At 42.8% G+C, this 19,692-nt stretch overlaps 1 protein-coding gene and 1 long non-coding RNA gene across 2 annotated transcripts in view; one reads left to right on the plus strand and one right to left on the minus strand.

Annotated features, from left to right (window-relative positions):
* LOC147028658 (NFATC2-interacting protein-like) overlaps positions 1–16,022 on the minus strand; it is a 74,709-nt gene extending 58,687 nt beyond the window's left edge. The window contains exon 1 of the mRNA XM_085879291.1: positions 15,874–16,022. Within this exon, the coding sequence (XP_085735417.1) occupies positions 15,874–15,957 (84 nt within the window). The 5' untranslated portion in view covers positions 15,958–16,022. The remainder of the gene's footprint in view (positions 1–15,873) is intronic.
* On the plus strand, positions 830–17,064 carry LOC147028659 (uncharacterized). The gene is made up of 4 exons (XR_015057655.1): positions 830–938; positions 4,957–5,071; positions 14,616–14,731; positions 16,204–17,064. It is a non-coding gene; the product is annotated as an uncharacterized LOC147028659 (long non-coding RNA).
* The last annotated feature ends 2,628 nt before the right edge of the window (positions 17,065–19,692 follow it).

Consider the following 19,692-nt stretch of genomic DNA (forward strand, 5'->3'; position numbering starts at 1 on the left):
AGAAACCCACAAAGGGAGATGCTTAGCGAGCAGAAAGCAAGCCGCTTGCTAACGGAACGCGCCCACTTAAGCAAGCAAAAGTAGTTTGATTCCAAACTATCGGTGGCCTTATCTTCAAATTCTACTGTCACAGATGACGAAATTCAATCGTGCAGTTCATGCTTTTATTGTTTCTTCTACTTTTAATTCGAATTCTTTAAAATCTACAAACATGAAAAAAAAACCTTTGACAAATTAATTAATATGGAATAGGCAAAGCCTAGAAGCGAACGTAGAATTCTTCTTACATTCGCTTCTGACTTTACATAAAACTTGTTCACAACTGTATACTTGCCAACTATACCGTGGTACGTGTAAGCGCCGCACAGCTGATGATTTTGACGCAATTCCCGGTTACTTCGGCCTGGATTCGGGATCAGCGAACAAATAATGTAAATAACGATTAAAAAATATTTTTTGATGATGCGGGAGATATCTTTATTAAAATGAACTTGGGGGGGGGAAATAATTAATTAATTAATTGATTAAATAAATAAACAAATAAATAAATAAATAAATAAATAAATAAATAAATAAACAAACAAACAAACAAACAAACAAACAAACAAACAAACAAACAAACAAATAAACAAACAAACAAACGATCACTTCTGGTCTTGAATAAAAGAAATTAAAAGTTCCGGAAAGAGTTTCAAAATCACTCCCAGTAATGTTAAATACTAAATAAACACTTGCTGTCATGAAAAAAAATCACTTTCGGAAGTATAAAATTAACTTCGGGAAAAAATAATGAAATAAATAAATAAACACTTCCGGTCATGATCTCCCGGCATGCATCATTCCCCATGACAAAAACCGGAAACAAAAAAAAAGCAGAAGCAAAACAAAAACTGAAGCAAAAGGGTCATCGGCAATGACACGGATTCACAATTGGCAGGGTATTTTGTTGTTTTTGTTGTTTCCTATTCTCTCATGTGCACACGTTAAGTAATATTCACAAGATAGAAATAAAACCCAATCGTGTTTATACACCGCACAGTGTTTAACAACAATCGGAAGCAAAAAGTGATAGCTTATGACACGGATTCCAAATAGCCAGGGGTATTGTGTTGTTGTTGTTTCCTATTCTCTCAAGTGCACGCGTTAAGTATTAAGCTCACTTCGTTCGCTATTAATTTGTCTTCTCCATATTCTCATAATAAAGCTTTGTTGAAAATTTAAAAACAAAACCTCAAATGATAATAAAGATTTCAGATCAATTGGATGAAAATTGAAGATTTTATGTCATGCTGACCTTTGACCTTTTGACAGAATTATTAATTTCTCTTCTCCATGTTATCATAATGGACTTTTGTTGAACATTTGAAAACAAAAACTGAAATAGTAAAAAAAGAAGTTAAGGCCTGGATGCACACGCGCACGCATACGCACATGTACGTTGGTCCCCAAGGGGCTGGAACTGTGTGTGGTGTCGTGGTAGAGGTGCCCCAAGGCAGACACGAGCGGGGGAACAGTTCAACCCTGCTTTATTGCACGAGCGAGAGCGTGAGCGTACGTTGCCGGTAACTCCCCTTTATTACGTACTCGATGCACTCTACAAGCCACACGCCCTACAGGCCCCAGGCCACAACGGCTACAGCAACTACTACGACGCCTCAGGCGGCGCGCACTCCTATATCCCGCGCAAGCACGTGATCACGATCTAAAACGCTCCTCCACCACGCTCCCCACATCATGCCCTGCCCCTGCAGGCCCACTACACCACACTGTGAACCAAAACAGTATCAAATTCCTTGACTTTGCAAGAAGTCATGGACTTAGGGTGGCTGCTTCATGGTTTCAGCACCCACAGGCTCATCACTGGACTTGGTATTTCAACACTGGTGGTGTGGCAAAAGAGATTGACTATGTGCTCATTGATGGTCGCTGGAGGATGATCCAGAACTGCAGGGACAACCACAGTGCTCAGTTCCTCAATACCAATCACAGGCTTGTGGTAGCAACTCTGAAGTTGCAGATTAAATCTGGGAGAATGGTACCATCCCAACCAAGGCTGGATGTTGGCAAGCTCAAGGATTTGGGGGTATTTCAGTGCTTTGGGGAATCCTGAAGAGTTGCGGAGTGCCTTCAGACCACCATCCTTGATTTTTTGGGTGGATGTCTTGGAACTCAACATTGGGCGAAGAAGAATTTTGTCTCAAGGGAAACTGTATACCATTGTCCAGAGTCGGAGGGTTAGGCTTTATGGCAGAGCTGAGCTGTTCAAGGGGTTGAGGCGTAAAACTGTACGTGCACTGAGCATGGACAAGGAAGCCTATGTGTGAGGAATCTTTGAGGGGGTAGAGCATCACCTGTGGTCAAGTGATTCTCGTCCTGCTTTCAGGGTAATTCACGCATTTTGTTCCTCCAATCCCGTCCCTCGATATACTGCAGTTTGAGTGGGGGGTGGTAGGCTCTTGACAGAGGAGTCCAAAATGAAGGCCTGCTGGGTTGTTGAGTTGGATGTGAGGGGTGTTGCAATCCCTGTTGCTGACCCTCCAATCAACTGTGGTCCACCTTCACTTATAGAAACACAGGCTGTGGTGAACCGGTTGAAATGGGGTAAAGCTCCAGGGATCTGTGGTATCATTGCTGAACTTCTCAAGGTTGTATGCAGTTCTGTGTTCTGCCTGGAACACTGGCATCATCTCAACTGACTGGAATAGGGGCCTTGTTGTCTCTCTATGGAAAGGGAAGGGTGATCGCCAATACTGCAACAACCACCGAGGGGTAACGCTGCTCTCAGTACCGGTCTTTGCTCGGATAATTCTTGAGAGGGTTCGCCACCATCTGCTTGAGCACCAGCACCCAGAGCAGTCAAGCTTAACACTAAAGAGGTCAACGATTGACTGTATCCTTGCTCTTCGGGTCCTCACTGAATGCAGATGAGAGTTTCGGCAGGGGCTGCTTACAGTCTATGTTGATCTCTGCAAAGCGTGCGATTCGGTGAATCAGTATGCCCTCTGGAGGATTCTCGGTCTTCGTGGGGTGCGACCAAAACTGATCAATCTGATGTCTGAACTATACTCTGGTACTCAGAGTGCTGTGAGATGTGGTGATACCATCTCCGATTTATTTCCAGTTGTTGCTGGAGTTTGTCAGGGGTGTGGACTGGCCCCTACACTTTTCAGCAATTGTATGGACTGGATTCTGGGGAGAATGTCGCAGAGATCAAGCTGCAGGCTGTGGTGCGTCGTTTGGGAATGTCAAGATCTCTGACCTTGATTTCACAGATGATGCAGTCATCTTTGCAGAGACTCTGGATATCCTTTTGGGGGTCCTCGGGGTGCTGAATGAGGAGTTGGAGCTGTTGGGATTATGGATTTCTTGGGTCAGAACTGAGATCCAGACTTTCAATAACATCTTGGATGCTGCTATCTTGTCTGTACCTGTTTTTGGTGAGGATGTTGAGGACACAGAGATTCACTTACCTTGTCAGTGATATTCATGTCTTTGCTCGCTGTGAGCCAGAGGTCAATAGACGTCTGTGTCGGGCCTGGGGAATCTTGGATTCACTTTATCATGGAGTGTGGTGCTGTCGGTACCTGTGCAGGAGGATGAAAGTCTGAGTCTTCAGGTCCTTGGTGCTTCCAGTCTTGCTTTATAGATGTGAGATTTGGACTCTCATCAGGGATCTGAGACAGAGACTTAATTACTTTGGTACCAGGTCTCTTCAGAGAATTATTGGCTATCGCTGGTCGTACGTTGTGTCCAACGAGCGGTTGCTGAGAGAGACTCAAATGAGATTTGTTACCTACATCGTCCATAAGTGCCAGCTGCAGCTGTATGGACATGTGGCTCGTTTTCCTGATGCTGATCCTGCTCACCAGATTCTCTCAGCGAGGGAGGCTTGTGAGTGGAGGAGGCCAATGGGCTGACCACTTGCCACGTGGATGCAGCAGGTTGATCAGCATCTCAAGGAGATGCGGATGGTCCAGGTATCTGCCTGGGGGATGGCCAGACGGAGGCCCCTGGAGTTCCGGCAGAAAGTGGATGCAGCGATGCGCTGCTCCAGCACATGCTCCCATACCTGACCTCACTTGATGAGTAATGTATTGTCATATCTCACTCTGCCTGGAATGATTGTAACCAAACTTGGTAGAATATGTCAATAGAGTATGGGTAAACCAAAGTATGAAATGTGGCCAACAATGACCAAAGTCAAATGACAAGGTCATCAAGGGATGAAAAATCACATTTCTAATTTTAAATCTGCATTGAATCATCAGAGTAGAAGCGTTTTTTGTATTAGATTCTACGAGTTAAGGCACATCAAAAGTATCATTGATATTATTCTCTATGACATCACCTTGCCCCAGAAAATTACCTGAAAGTGACGTTTTCACAAAAAATGAAATGAGTGCAAAAAAATTTTTTTTCTCCTGTATGACTAATCAAATCTGACAGGAATTGATTGTCAGGTCCCACTGGGATATGTGGTAAACTGAATTTTTTATTGAATTTGTAATAAGGTCAAATGCTTATTAGCCTTAGCTAGTGCTTTGGAAGGAATTCAATAAAATTTACAGGGAAAGCTAGAAGGGAGGCTTGCTCATATTGTGCACATTCCTTTAGGGCAGTAAAACCTTGCATCACTTGTATATTGGCCCACAGATGGCCTGGCTTCTCCTTATATCCTGACCATCTGGAGCAAGCCCAGATAAAGGGCTATTTATCATGCTGTGTTTTTGATTATACCCATCTGTGCTTTCTCAAGAGGCTTTCTTTTGTTAGTTTCCTTTGATGTATTAAACCACACCTTGGTAAGATCACGTATATACTCGATGTAATCCATGTAAAATTAGGACTGCTTGAGATTTGACTCCAGGCTATCTTACATGTGCACATGCTTCTGTCTTTTATTTTGTTACTGAATAAACAGCTTAAATTGAACTACAAAGTTCTTTCTGTCTCAAGGTGCTCAAAAATTGTCACGACATAATTGGAGACGAGGATGCGATAAACTGCCCGTCTGAGGAGAGGAGTGGGATCTCGGACCGCCAATCGGCAAACACCGGTGCCAAAAACGAAGGTGAGAGATCTCTTCTGGAGGGTGACTTGCTGCTGCCGGGTAGACTGCCCTGCTTCTCTCTATCGATGTTGCGCAATCCCGAACCAAAATTTAAAAGGTAAGAAGATATGAGGCTTTGCGAGGAGGAGTGATGGAAGCGACATTTTTTTTTTTAATGATATGATGATGAAAGGCTCGGATGATAGGGTAAGGGTTAAAATAGTGCTATATGGCATTAACTCCAAAATGGCCGATGTGTCCCTTACATCACTCCTCCTTGCGGCGCCTCATATATATATATATATATATATATATATATATATATATATATTATATATATATATATATATATATATATATATTGAGTGAAATAAAATAATTTGGGAGTTTTGTCGGGAAAGGTCTGGCCTTTATTGGTCTGGGAAAGCATTACTCTGGTTGTTGGCGATCCAAAATGTATCACAGGGTGTTTTTAAAAAAAAAATGTAATCTTTTCATTTTCACTCTTCAAGAACCTAGATTTATGAAAGTTTTTTCCAGAAGCAGATTTACCCACAAGATTGATAATAATAACTATCATTTATGTTTGTGATTGTTCATAAAATAAAAATTTTATCCCTCAGTATCTCATCTTGTTTCACAACAATGTATTTATATTTTCCAGCCGTGTGTTTCCGATACTCCTCAAATTCTTTTTCACTACACAATGTAGAACAATTGTTTCTCTGAAAAATTGTTTATATCTGTTGAATTTAACTTGAATAAAATAAAAGTATTAGCATTATTTCTTATCAAGTGACGAGGGAGTTGAAAGTATGATTGACTAAGATAAATACAATTACAAGAAGAATTCCTCCCTCTTGTGTAATAACTATCCATAACCGTTTGGTTTCTCTCATTAACACGATCATCAAAGATAATGAGATTCTTTTTTGATATATCCAAATCCTGGGGTGAAGGTATATCATCCGTATTATGACTAAGAATACAAGTTGTAGGTTTTGATTTCCTTTTACATTTCTGTGTATCACAAAATAGTTGAATTATATCTTCAATGTTATAATCGTATAGTTTGTTTTGAAGTTTAAATAAACCAATTATGTCTTCTTTTTGAAGACCTGCATTAAAACCTTGTGAGAGTAGTTAATACTCAGGTTGAAAATTTGACTTTGTGAAAATTATTAAATTATCAAAATATTAAAAGTTGGGAGTAAGGAGCATCTTCAAAAGCAGGCAGGTTTTCCACATCTGCTTGAACCAACTATGAGACATCTTAATGAATGTGGAAGATTTTTATGGTTGTTAAATTTTATCGTATTTTCCCAAATGGGTAAAAAAATCATTCATTTATATATTTCGAAAATAAATTATATAAATTTTTGTTGGCTTTTTGAGAAACTCGATGTTTTATCCTGAGTTCAGGTTTAATTTCAAGATAATCCATTATTTTATTTATACAATATCTTGTGTTGATATTTCCTTGAAAATGGCAATCGAAAATAACATATATCATCAATCCATGAAACATTACCATAATTTTTCATTTCATTACCGTCATTACCCTCATTACCGTTCAGTCTCTTCTCTTGTAAGAAAAGGTGTATTATCATCCTCATACTTAACATTCATTTCTCTTATTAATCTTGTAAAGTAATTCATTTTTGGTGTAATATTGAAACAGTTATGTTCCTTTTTATATTTTTTACTTTCATTAATTCGAAGATAATCACAGAATATACATTGTTTATGGGCTTCTGACTCTGTATTTAATCCCACTCTATCATATGCGGGACAATTCTCAAATTTGTCAAATGGAGAATCAGGGAATTCAAGAAGCTCAATATCTATTCTAACTACTCTTCTAACTAATAGTAAACTATTCATATTTATAAAGTAAAACTTTACTTCAAATAAAATTCATCTTCGGTACTTTCATTGGTGCTTTCACAATCTATAAAACTACTTTCATAACTATCAGTTGAACACAAACTCTCAGTATCATAACTGTCTTCTGTTCCAACAGATCCTACCATCACTCTCATAATCTTCAAAATCTTCACTTGAATAATGACTCGTATTTAATTAGTAGAAAAACATTACCATCTATATCGAGATCCGTTTTTTTGTCAACAGATTTAACTACTACATTTTTTATATTGTTACGGTTCTAGGAACTGTATGCACACAAACATACAGTTGTCCCAAAGTTAGTTATGCCATGAAGTATATGTGCGGATAGAACCCCTCCTTGTGGGTAGTGGGAGAGCAAAAGGGGGTGTGTTGCGATGTTTTTGTCGTTAGATTAATAAATCTTTATATCCCCTCCATCACGATCCACTGTCCACCTGCGTCTCCAGAGCCTCGTTGTTTCGAGGCAGAATCTTCACGTCCGCAGTTCCTTTTCAGCTTCCCCAAACGTTCCAATTCAATCTTGGCCGTACCACCGTCCACCTTCCTCAAACACACGTGGAGTGGGCGGGCTTTCCCGGCCTGGCCGAAATCCTGCCCAGAAAGGGTGGACCCCATTAAGGCTTTGTCCAATCAGGGCGGATGGTGACGTCAGCTTCGCCAAGGCCCCTCCCGGCCCAGGGGATCTATAAATTACGACACCATCCTCAGGGTAGAGTGAAAGAGTCAGAGAGTTCGTTGTTGGTTGAGTTGGTCCCTTGTTTGTTGGTTGAAGAAGGAAGGTTGTGATCACGGAGTGCCTGCCCACGTCTCACTTCGGCGGCCCGTCTGTTGTGCTGATCCGAGGACACCTGACCTTGACCGGATCTCTCGTTGGGTCCTGTCTGCTGCCCTGTTCTACCTTGGACTCCGCGCTCTCTACCCAGGCTCCTTCGCAGACACGGTCTCCACACGTGTGGCTGTGGGCCGAACTGCACAACATCTGTCGGGTGCCGCACCATGGAGCGTCCCTTCTCTCAGAACGTTCAGGTACCTAAAGAACTGCAAGCTCAGCTCCCTCCCTCCCTGGCTGCAAAAGTCCTTTGCCATTCAACTGGGTTTATTTTGTCTGAGTGTGTGTCTGAGTGTGTGGTACCTGTCCTTTCAGTAGAATTGTATAAGTTTTTGATCATTGTAATTCTTGCCTGTATTATTCTCGTGACAAGTCTGCTCTGTGTCCTCTTTTGTAAGTTGCTGTAAAATTGTCGCACTACATCTCTCTTCTGTCCCCTGCATAACACACCAATAAACCTGTTCCTGTACCACATGAATTTCCTCGCTTAGTGTAAATAAATTATTTTAGAAATGTTCCCGGTTCGTTTTTGTCCTTTCCTTCATTGGTCCAGCATGGTTCGGATCTAAGTTTAGCCGGGTCTTTATCCCCGATAATCTGTTCGTTCTAGCCGGTACGTCCTTGGCAATTTCGCTCGACTGCATCCGATCCGGAGTTGGTAGTTGGTACTCTACCATAGTTGGTAGAGTGATCCGGTTCGGGCAAGGCGTACTGAGGGCGTGGTTCCCCGGTAGTCGAAACTGCGTGGTTAATTAGGTAAATTGATTCGAGACAAAAAGACCCTATGCCACGCGGTGGAGGTATTGGCGACCACCGCGTCACGGTCAGTTAAGCGACCCGCCACGTCACGGAATTATCTATGAGCGACGGCCTACAATTCCGGGAGTCTGGTGGGAGACGACGTAACTTCCCCCACCTAGTGGTCGTTCTCGCCACCGGACCCTGGCCCGCAACAATATTAAAGGTAATTTTAAAATGGTCCTTAGCTACTACTGACCGAAATGTCATTTCACCTGATATATTAACATCCTTTATTTCATCAAGATTTACATCTTTAGTGTTGTTAAAAAAAATTCAAATTTCTCATTGCATATTGCTGATGGTCTTATCTTTTCCTTCTAAAGCTTCATGCATTAGGTTTTTCTGTTTTTGATACTTTTCCCGTTTCATTTTTTTTTTGTATACCTTGTCGAGGCTCGTATGAGAGCTAACACACAACACACATCAAGGGGGGCATGAGACAAGAGGGGAGGGAGTAGGAAGGACAAAACAGTGGGGAACAGAGACATTAGGAGATCTGTGGAAGGGAGAGGGATGGGACAGGGAACATAGGGAATAGAAGATGGACATTACAGGGACTTTCAGCAAGGAAAGCAGGGAATTTGAAGGAGGAGGGCTTGGGTGGACTATCGGGGGAAGAAAAGATCGAGGATTTGGATGGGGGATGATATGAGGTGGTGGTGAACAGCTGTTTTGAAGGCCTGGAGGGAAGAATGGGAATGAATAGAGTGAGGGAGTTTATTCCAAAGGCGGGAAAAAAGAAGAATGAAAGAGCGAAGTTGAGCAGTGATTCGTGATTTTGGTAGTTTTACCAGAAGGGGGTTGTTGGCGGACATTGAGTGCCCTGCAGAAATGTGGTGGGGATAAATCGCAGAGAGAGAGCAGGGGGTGAGGCTGGAGAGGAGACGGTAGAAAATAGAAAGACTACCGATCAACCTGCGGTGATTGAGTGAGAGGCCCAAAGACTCAGCCTCATTACGGGAGATGCCAGTGATCCGAAATGCCTTGGTTTCTACAGCGTGAAGCTGAGAAAGGTGAGAGGCAGGAGCACCAGCCCAGAGGGGAGAGCAGTACTCCATCAGGCTGCGGACAAAAGCTTTGTAAGTGGTCAGGAGCTCAGGTGGGCCGAGGAAGGACTTTGCACGACGGTGGATTCCCAGTCGGAGACTGGCTTTGGAGGCGAGGTTTGAAATGTGGCTTTCCCAGGAAAGGTCATGGCAGATAGTGAGACCCAGAAGGTTGAAAGAAAGGACTTCTTCCAGAGGATTGTTGAGAGAGTGGATGGGGGGGGGGTTCTAAACTGTCCTTTCAAAGAAACATAGTGAGATTGTGAGATTTGTCCGGATTGAAAGACATGTTCCACATGTTGGACCAGTTTGTGATTCATCCAGATCTGCAGTGAGCGAAGAAGCTGCTGTGTGCCGGTCTGAGGGATGACCGATGGTACGGCAGAGGGTGGAGTCATCAGCAAAGAGATATAGAGGATTTTTCAGAGAGTCGGAGAGATCATTGATGAAAACCAGAAAAAGAACAGGGCCCAGAATGCTACCTTGAGGAACTCCAGCCTGGACAGGAAGGGGGGATGAAAGAACTCCATTTAGGACCACACGGTGACTGCGACATGAGAGGAAGTCTGCAAGCCATGAGTGGAGATGGCCTTCAATACCATAGGAAGAGAGTTTGGTGAGCAGGGCAGGGTGCCAGACTGTGTCAAAAGCACGTGATATGTCCAGGGATACGGCTCGGATTTCCTGTCTGGCATTGAGGACTTCCATCCATTGTTGAGAGAGCAGAAGCAGCATATCCAGGGTAGAGTGACCTAGTCTGAAACCAAATTGATGATCAGAAATCAAGCCATTGGAGAAGAGGAAGGATTTGATGTCTGAAGCGATGATGAATTCCATAACCTTGCTGATGATTGGGAGAAGGCTGATTGGTCTGTCGTTGCAGGGATCTGTTTTTGCACCTTTTTGTGCAGGGCAGTGATGTTTGCTGATTTCCAAGCAGATGGCAGATGACCTTGAGCAAATGAGAGGGTGAATAGAACAGAGAGAGGGTGAGCAAGAGCAGAAGAGCAGGCTTTGAGGACACGTGGGCTGATGCCGTCTGGATCGGTTGCAGAATCTGAGTCGAGGTTTGAAAGCAAGCTCTCCACCTTGTCAGGAGAAAAGGACACAGAGTCCAGGGACAGTTGTGTGTGACTGGGTAAGGTGGGTGGAGAAAGTGATGGGTTTTGGACACAAGATTTAGATGCAAACACCGAGGTTAGGCATTCAGCTTTTTCACGTGCAGTATCAGCAGTGCGGCCATTTGAGGTAAGTTAGGGGATGGAGGGGGAACATACACCAGAAACAGATTTCATTAGACGCCACCAGGATTTTGAGGAGGGAGAGAGGTTTGAGAGTTCAGACTTGAGATGAGAAAGATGTTGTTTTCTGGCTCTCCTGAGGGTAGATACACACTTCTTCCAAGCTTTATGGAAGGAACTGAGATTGCCCTCAGTTGGGTTTGCTTTCCATGAGGAAAAGGCAAGTTGTTTCAGGACAACTGCCTCACCACAAGCTTCACTGAACCAAGGGTGGGAGGAAGGGTAGGACAACTGAAGACGAGAGGGGATACATCTGTGCATGAGGGAGAGCAAGTTTCTTTGAAAAAATTCCCAGGATGAGTTGATGTTGGAGAAAGTAGCGATAGGAGACCAGTCTATAAGTTTGATGGCTGCTAGGAGACCCTGCCAGTCGGCTTGAGTGAAATGCCAGACTCGACGACGGTGAGGTGGGTCTCTGATAATAGCCAGAGCAATGTCCACTTTGACAAGGACGTGGTAAGAAGAACCGATTGGAGCGAAGGAAGAGCAGCAGATATTGTCAGGGAATTTTGTCAAAATCAGATCCAGAAGAGATGGAGTACCATTGGTTGAAAGCTGGGTAGGGGAGTTGACCGATTGAGTCAGTCCCAATGAGTCACAGAAAGCTTTTGCTGAGGTGCCATGACAGGTGAGAGAGGTACCCACACCTAGCCAACTGGCATGATGACAATTGAAGTCACCACATAGGAGGAAGAGAGAGTTTGGATGAGAAGATAGAAGTTGGTCCATGTTTTCGGATAGTGAGGTGTAGATGGAGTCATCACTGTTTGGTGGACGGTACAGTACACATATAAACATGAGGTGGGAGTGGAGGGGAAGCCGTAGCCAGAGGTATTCCTGGGGGTGTGGGGGAGTGAGGGCAGTGCATGGAGAGTGAGGAATAGAGTCTTTGATGAAGAGAGCAACTCCTCCACCAGGACGAGACTCAGGTCTGTCATACCGGAGGAGGGAGTAACCAGGGAGAGATACTTGGGAGTCAGACACGTCTTGGGAGAGGAAAGTTTCTGTTAGGCAGATTATGTCTGGTTTGTCAGTGGCAACCTGTATGGAAATATCTGAAAGGTTTGAGCGAAGGCCCCGGATATTTGAGGTCCACACTTTTAATGAAGATGGAGGGGAGGAGGCTTTGGGTGCAGGGGGTGGTTGGGGAGGAGGAGGGTAGGACAAGGGACGAGGGGGGTAGGTAAGGAGGGTTGATGAAAGAATGTGGGGGATTGCAGAATAGCTAGGGGAGGGGGCCGGATGATGAGGAGAAAAGGCTCTGTGGTACTGGTGGAGAGGAGGGACAAGAGAGGGGGAAGAAGGCAGTTGAGGATATGAGGAGGTGGAGTGAAGAGATGGAGGTGAGAGGGCAGTGGAAGGAGGCAGCTTTGTGGATGAGAGGGGGGGCAACTTTGAGAAGGATGATTGAGGGGAATGAATGGTGGGAGAAAGGTGTGGGGGGAGTTTTTGAGAGAGGTGAGAAGGAGGCTTGGAGGGAGAAGAGTGGGATGGTTGCTTTGAGAGTGAGGGGTGAGAGGGGTGAGTTGGCACTGAAGTTGGAAAAAAAGAATGGTTGATGGAAAGCGAACATTCATTGCAAACTGGGTTTTTTTAAGTTTTAGGTCAGAGATGTGATTTAACACAATTCTTGATGGATGGAATAAAGGCGAATCCAGAGAATGGAGAGAAGAAGTTCGCTGTAACAATTGGATTTTTTCGGAAAGGTATGAAGGAAACCCGAAATACCCGAAACTTATTTCTAACCTATGAGTTACGTGTTGTACTCACGTCACGCGATCGTTGACACACGTTACTTGTAAGGTGCTCATAAGTCGAAGCACATCAAGGTAATGGTTAGCATCAGTGTTCCAGACTCCCTGGTTTTTTTTTTATTTTTTTTATTTTTTTTCTTCCTTCCTTCGGTATGATGGTGATTTTGACACTTCGATTTCTAGTGCGGTTATAATATAATATAATTAATAGGCTGCCGCTCAACGATTTAAATCATAACCGCACTGTACACTGAACACCGTCATACCGAAGAAATAAAAAACCGGGAGTCTGGAACACTGACGCTAACCATTACCTTGACGTGTTTCGACTTATGAGCACCTTACAAGTAACGTGTGTCGATGTGTGTCAACGATCGCATATCGTGCATTCAACTTATTCCCATCGCATGCGGAGCGTGTCATACGGCAAGTACGTCGCAAAATTTTCAACATGTTTAAAATTACAAGACGTACTCCACTTAATACGACGTATGATAGCGTACTTTAGCGTTTTATTCACGCATACCAAACTTACCCATACCGTATTCGACGTGCGCCAGCGTTTTAGACGCATTTTTCAGAGGTCGGCATACGCTGGCAAGATCGCCAAGGTGTGACTGCGATGTTGACACTTCCATTTCTGCGGCGGTTATGTTTTGAATCGTTGTGCGGCAGCCTTTTAATAACTTACGCCACGTCATCGTCGGCGATGCGTGCAGCGCGCTATGCCTAAGTTAGACTATCGTTGGGCATAGGTTGTGAAGGCCGACAACAGGTTCAGCATTCATTGGTATAAGTCATCTATAACACAACGAAACGTTCTGTGTCCGTTACTAATACGTTATGCATAAGACCAAGTCGTTATGAATACGTCCGAATCTTTCAAAAAAAACATCAAAAGTTCAACGTAAGCCAGCGTTTTACATACATTTTAATACGTTGCCATTGCTGGCTAAAACGTCAAGGTGTGACTGGGCCTTAAGGATGGTTGGGGGGAAGGGTCCCCTTGAGTTTAAAGAAGGTTTTAAGGAAAAACCTCAGCAATATTCAAATATGCAATTATCCTCAAATTAAGGATGTCCTTTAGGGGAAATTTGAGGAAATATTTAAGTAAATCCTCAAATCTTTCCTGAAGAATGCTTTATACAATCAGGTCAAGGTCCTACACCCCAAGGAGTACTAAACCACCATTTACGTTTTTCTTCCAATTTCCCAGCTGTATCTGGGATCTGGCTGATACTTTCTGAATGAAATTTTGCATCAATAATGGGAATGAAAAAATGTGAGGTTGACATAATTTTTTTCTCACCTTGACCTCATTTAAGGTCGTGACCGAATTAGTCATTTTAACATTTTCCACCATAACTTGACTAAGGTTTGTCCGATCGGAACGAAATTGCCCTCTCTAGATAGCCTAAAACTAGGCGCATTCATGCTTACTTTACATCATTACTCTCCAGGTTAAATGTGAAGGTCAAATAGCGTTTTTGTTTTTTTTAACACATTTTTTTTTGTCATCGCTCAATTTTGCCAGTGTTGAATCTGAAATACCGCTTGGCCTTTCAAGCTATATTTTTTCATCATAAATAGTGTACCTGCATTGATTAGTGTACTTGATATTTGATTTGTGTCCTTGATGTATTTTTTTTCAGATTGTGACCTGATTAACAGAAAACACTTGAATTTGATCATAACTTTGAATTTGATTTGATCATAACTTGAATAACGTTCCTCCGATTTTCATGAAGATGAGTTTTATGGATAGATTGTAGATGGGGACACATTTTCTTCATTTAAACTCTGTCTCTAAATGTTTAAGGTCAAGGTCATATGGTGGTCTGAAAAACTGCTTGAAAAACATAATATTTGTGCTTATTCCAAAAACCTTTTTTTTCAAAAATGAATTTTTTCATCCCCCCACAGACACATATTTAGCATGAAAAGATAAAGCAAAGCTGATGTTGTCTCTTCTGCATTCCCATTATGGAGACTTACCTTTATTTCAAAATATCCATCCAAAACCTTCAAAGACTCACAAGGTGGGGCCATTCTTTCCTTGCAACATTTTCTCTACTCTGACATCAATCTATTAATACTTATTGTCTGTTTCCATACTCTTCAAACCTCCATTTTCCTTCCCACATTTAACTCTGCCTTCGATGATCAACTCGGACAAACCCCTTATTGTGCTTTTAGCCCCTACTACCCAGTGAGGTGGTAAGAAATTGACAAGGTTGTTCTGATAAGTTGTGGTTTGGTTTATAAATTGATATGGATAAACTGAATGTTGCTATCTCAGGTGGTAATGAGTGTAACTCATTTAATTTGGATTGATAGGCACATCAGAGATAAAATACAAGAAAGTGAGTGGTAAACAGACTGGATCCTAAATATAGTTTTCCAAATACAACTCAAGATTTTACTTTTTACCTTTTAAAAGATAATTTCATTTTAAAATCATTTTGGGTGAAGAGGGTGGTTGGGGAAATGGGTGTAGTGGTGGTTAGGGGAAAGGTGTGTGGTAGTGACTGGAAGAGAGCGGTGTGGTGGTGGTGGTTCGAGGATAGGCCGTCACTATGGTTTTTTTTTTTTTGGTCGTCACCATGTGGGTGATTGCGCTGATTGGGGTTATGAATGGGCACCCTGAGATTTTCCCATGGGCAAGAGACAAAAACATTTAAACAAATATTGGTGATTAATGGAGAATAGTTTCTCTCTCACATCGCTTTAAGTGCCTGTTGGGGTTCCAACAACCTGGTGAGGACAGATTTTGTTTGCTGAGTCTATATTAAGGTGCAACCACTTTGGTCTTATTGGACCTAAATTTGTGCTCACCAAGCAGTCAATGAGAAATGTAGATTTTTTTGGGTTGTTAGCCTTCGTATAGGGGCAAGGAAGAAATCTCCTACCTGAACTGGAGTCAGGCCATCATGCCAACCAGTAAGCACTGCACATCTCATGATTCTTAATGTAAGACCAACGCGACCGCACCACTTGATTCATGCATTGTGTGTATCTCTCTGTGCACAGCTAATTAATGGGATAAGACTTCGGTGATTAATTGTAAGAAAAGAGCCAATCAAAACACTCTATCAGTGTAGGGGCGCCATGAAAAAGTACGAAAATGTAACCATTTTAAATACCAAGAAGGGTTGGGTTTAAAGTAGAATTGGATGGATACCTTCGAAGCAGTGGTGATCGAGGGGGTCCATGAATATTGGCAGGATTGCACAGACTTGATGGGCTGAAAGGCCTTCTGCTGCATTGAAGTACCTCATATGATTGCTTGTGTGAAAATAAATCTCCAGAGTTGTCGCTGCTTTATCAGTTTGTTGGTTTAGATCGTCTTGTACCTTGGTGGGAATGGTTTGCAACACAATACACCTCAAAAAGTGAAAACCACATCTAAACTAGCTCTTCCATGAGTTTCGACTATGTATACAAAAAAACAAACAAAAAACAAAATGGTCTTGTGTAACATGTTGTGTCATATCTTCTCCACTAACCTCAGCAACTGCCTTGGGAGGACGAAAGAGAACATTTCAAGGGACATCAGAAGGGGAGTCTCGAAGAATTATTGGAGGGTATGAGAACTCTTTGCCTCTTTAGGAGAGATGAAAGTATGGAAGCCAGCAGTTTTGGTGGGGCTGCATCAAGAGCGACAAGTAAGTGCAGTGGCTTCTTTGTTGCTGGTCGACATATTTACAGACCTGTGATCGTACACCATTCTCGTTTATATACATTTCCTGGGAATTCAATGGAAAACCACCCAGTAGAACCCTTGCCAAGAAACTGCTTCGGCAGCACCAACGCTCTGCAAAGAGTATATGGTCCATCGAATATCAAAATAAAAATCCGGATGTATTCGTGTGTTTGGGGTTGCATTTTTGGTTCCACGGCTTCATATCAGTATGTATGTACACAAAGGATAACATAGCGATGGAGTGCATTAAACTAGTTCTCCAAATGTGATACTTTCAATGCAATCTAAAGTAATAGCCAGCATTGTTTTTGTTTTAATACATATAATTGTTTGGAAAGATATATGTTTTTACTGCTCATTGTATACTTGCAATTTGTAAGCAGAATAGAAAATGTGTTTCTGATGTGATTCTAATCTCAGATAGAGCAGTAGTGAAGTTTGAGAGATAGTGGGTAGTGGCAGTCATGTGACTGGAAAGTTGATGTTCTTTCATGTCACATCATTTTTCAGAAGAGATATTCTCCCTTTTTGCATCCGTATGAAAATGTTTTTCCGAATGGGTGTCACGGTGGTTGGAGGAAATCAAGTTGGTACTTGCATTCTAATTGTACATACACTACATGGCCAAAAGTATGTGGACACCCGCTCGTCCAACATCGCATTCCAAAATCATGGTCATTAACATGGAGTTGGTCCCCTCTTTGCTGCTACAACAGCCTCCACTCTTCTGGGAAGACTTTCCACGAGATGTTGGAACATTGCTGTGGGGATTTGCTTCCATTCAGCCAGAAAAGCATTGGTGAGGTCAGGCACTGATGGTGGGTGATGAGGTCTGGCTCACAGTCGGCGTTCCAAATAATCCCAAAGGTGTTTGATGGGGTTGACGTCAGGGCTCTGTGCAGGCCAGTTAGGTTCTTCCACACCGATCTCAACAGAGCATTCCTGTATGGACCTCGCTTTATGCACGGGGGCATTGTCATGCTGAACCAGGAAAGGGCCTTCCCTAAACTGTTGCCACAAAGTTGGAAGCACAGAATCATCTAGAATGTCATCGCATGCTGAAGCATTAAGACTTCCCTTCACTGGAACTAAGGGGCTGAGCTTGAACCATGAAAAACAGTCCCAGACCATTATTCCTCCTTTACCAACATTACAGTTAGCACTATGCATTCAGGTAGGTAGCGTTCTCCTGGCATCCACTAAATCCAGATTCGTCCGTCGGACTGCCAGATGGTGAAGCGTGATTCGTCACTCAAGTCCAATGGTGGTGAGCTCTACACCACTCCAGCCAACGCTTGACATTGCGCATGGTGATCTTAGGCTTGTGTGCAACTGCTTACCCATGGAAAACCATTTCATGAAGCTCTCGACGAAAAGTGCTTGTGCTGACATTGCTTCCAGAGGCAGTTTAGAACTTGGTAGTGAGTGTTGCAACAGACAGTTTTTCTACGCTACATGCTTCAGCAATCCCCTTCTGTGAGCTTGTGCGGAATACCACTTTGCGGCTGAGCTGTTGTTGCTCCGAAACGTTTCCACTTCACAATAACAGCACTTACAGTTGACTGGGGCAGCTCAAGCAGGGCAGAAATTTGACAAATTGACTTGTTGGAAACGTGGCAACCTATGACGGTTCCACATTGAAAGTCACCAAGCTCTTCAGTATGGCCCATTCTACTGCCAATGTTTGTCTATGGAGATTGCGTGGCTGTGTGCTTGAAATTATACACCTGTCAGCAATGGGTGTGGCTGAAATAGCCAAATCCACTCATTAGAAGGGGTGTCCACATACTTTTGGCCATGCCATGTACTTTATCAGCATATTTACATTCTAATTGTCTTTCCAAAGATTCTCAATGGGATTCAAATCTGAGCTACTGAAGGACTTTCATATTCTTGTTCTCAAGCCATTCCAGTGTTGCTTTGACTGTATGCTTGGGGTCATTGTCCTGTTGGAATATAAATCTTCGTCACAGCCTCAGGTCTTTTATACTCTGAAGCAGGTTCTCCTCAAGGATATGCGTGTATTTAGATCCACCCATTCCCTTAATCCTTCCAGGTCTCCCAGGTATTTTCTTTTGTAGGCATATTATTAGTTTCCTCCTAACTTTCCAACAAAAACATTTTTGGTTTCACTGCTTAAAAATAGATACGTGCGAGCAAAGATGAAGAGGTAGGTTCAGGAGCATTGGGAACGGAAAAAAAAAAAAAGAGCGGTTTGCACATGTTCTCTGGAGTGGATGTTCTTCTAGAGCACTTACAGAGGAGTAAAATGCATACAAAGCTGAGAGGCGCTTTAAAAATCGGAGTTGTGCTTGGGAAAGCAAACGAACGTGCTTGAAGCTGACACAAAATATTTTTCATGAGTGCCAAACCATTGCTGTTGATACTCATTGGAGAACCTAATAAAAAAGTGTGAACCCCTGTTTATAGACGTAATCACCTTCTAATTGTACATACTTTATAGACGTACTCACATTCTAATTCTACATACTTGATAAAGGTACTTGCATTCTTATTGTACATACTTTACAGACGTACTCACATTCAAATTGTGCATACTTCATAGGCATACTTACATTCTAATAGCCTTTCCACAGATTCTCAATGGGATTCAAGTCTGGGCTTTGGTTGGGCCACTCAAGGACTTTCACATTCTTGTTCTCAAGCCATTCCAGTGTTGCTTTGACTGTATGCTTGGGGTCATTGTCTTGTTGGAACATAAATCTTCGTCGCAGTCTGAGGTCTTTTGTACTCTGACACAGGTTCTCCTCAAGGATTTGCCTGTATTTGGCTCCATTTCATTGTTCCCTTTGTCATTACAGGTCTCCCAGTCCCTGCCACTGAAAAACATCCCCATAGCATGATGCTGCCACCACCATGATTCATGGTCAGGATAGTAATAAATGGGTGATGAGCTGTGCCAGGTTTCCGCCAGATGTAGTGCTTTGTATTCAGGCCAAAAAGTTCAATTTTCGGCTCATCAGACCCACAGAACCTTTTGCATCGTGCTCTCAGTCTTTCACATGCCTTTTTGCAAACTCCACACATGTCGTCATGTGCTTTTCATCTGGTCACCCTCCCATAAAGCCTAGATTTGTGAAGTGCTGCAGAGATTTGTCTTTCCGGCAGGTTCTCCCTTCTCAGCCAAGGAACTATGTAGTTCTGTTGCAGTGGTCAATATGTTATTGGTCACCTCCCTCACCAAGGTCCTTCTTGCCCAGTTGCTCAGATGGCCAGCTCTTGGAGGAGTCTGGGTAGTTCCATATTCTTTCCATTTCTTAATGGAGCTCACTCTTG

Source organism: Eptatretus burgeri, chromosome 4 (assembly GCF_056783735.1).
Source record: "Eptatretus burgeri isolate ZD-2024b chromosome 4, Ebu_testis_v1, whole genome shotgun sequence".
Classification (NCBI taxonomy): Eukaryota; Metazoa; Chordata; class Myxini; order Myxiniformes; family Myxinidae; genus Eptatretus; species Eptatretus burgeri.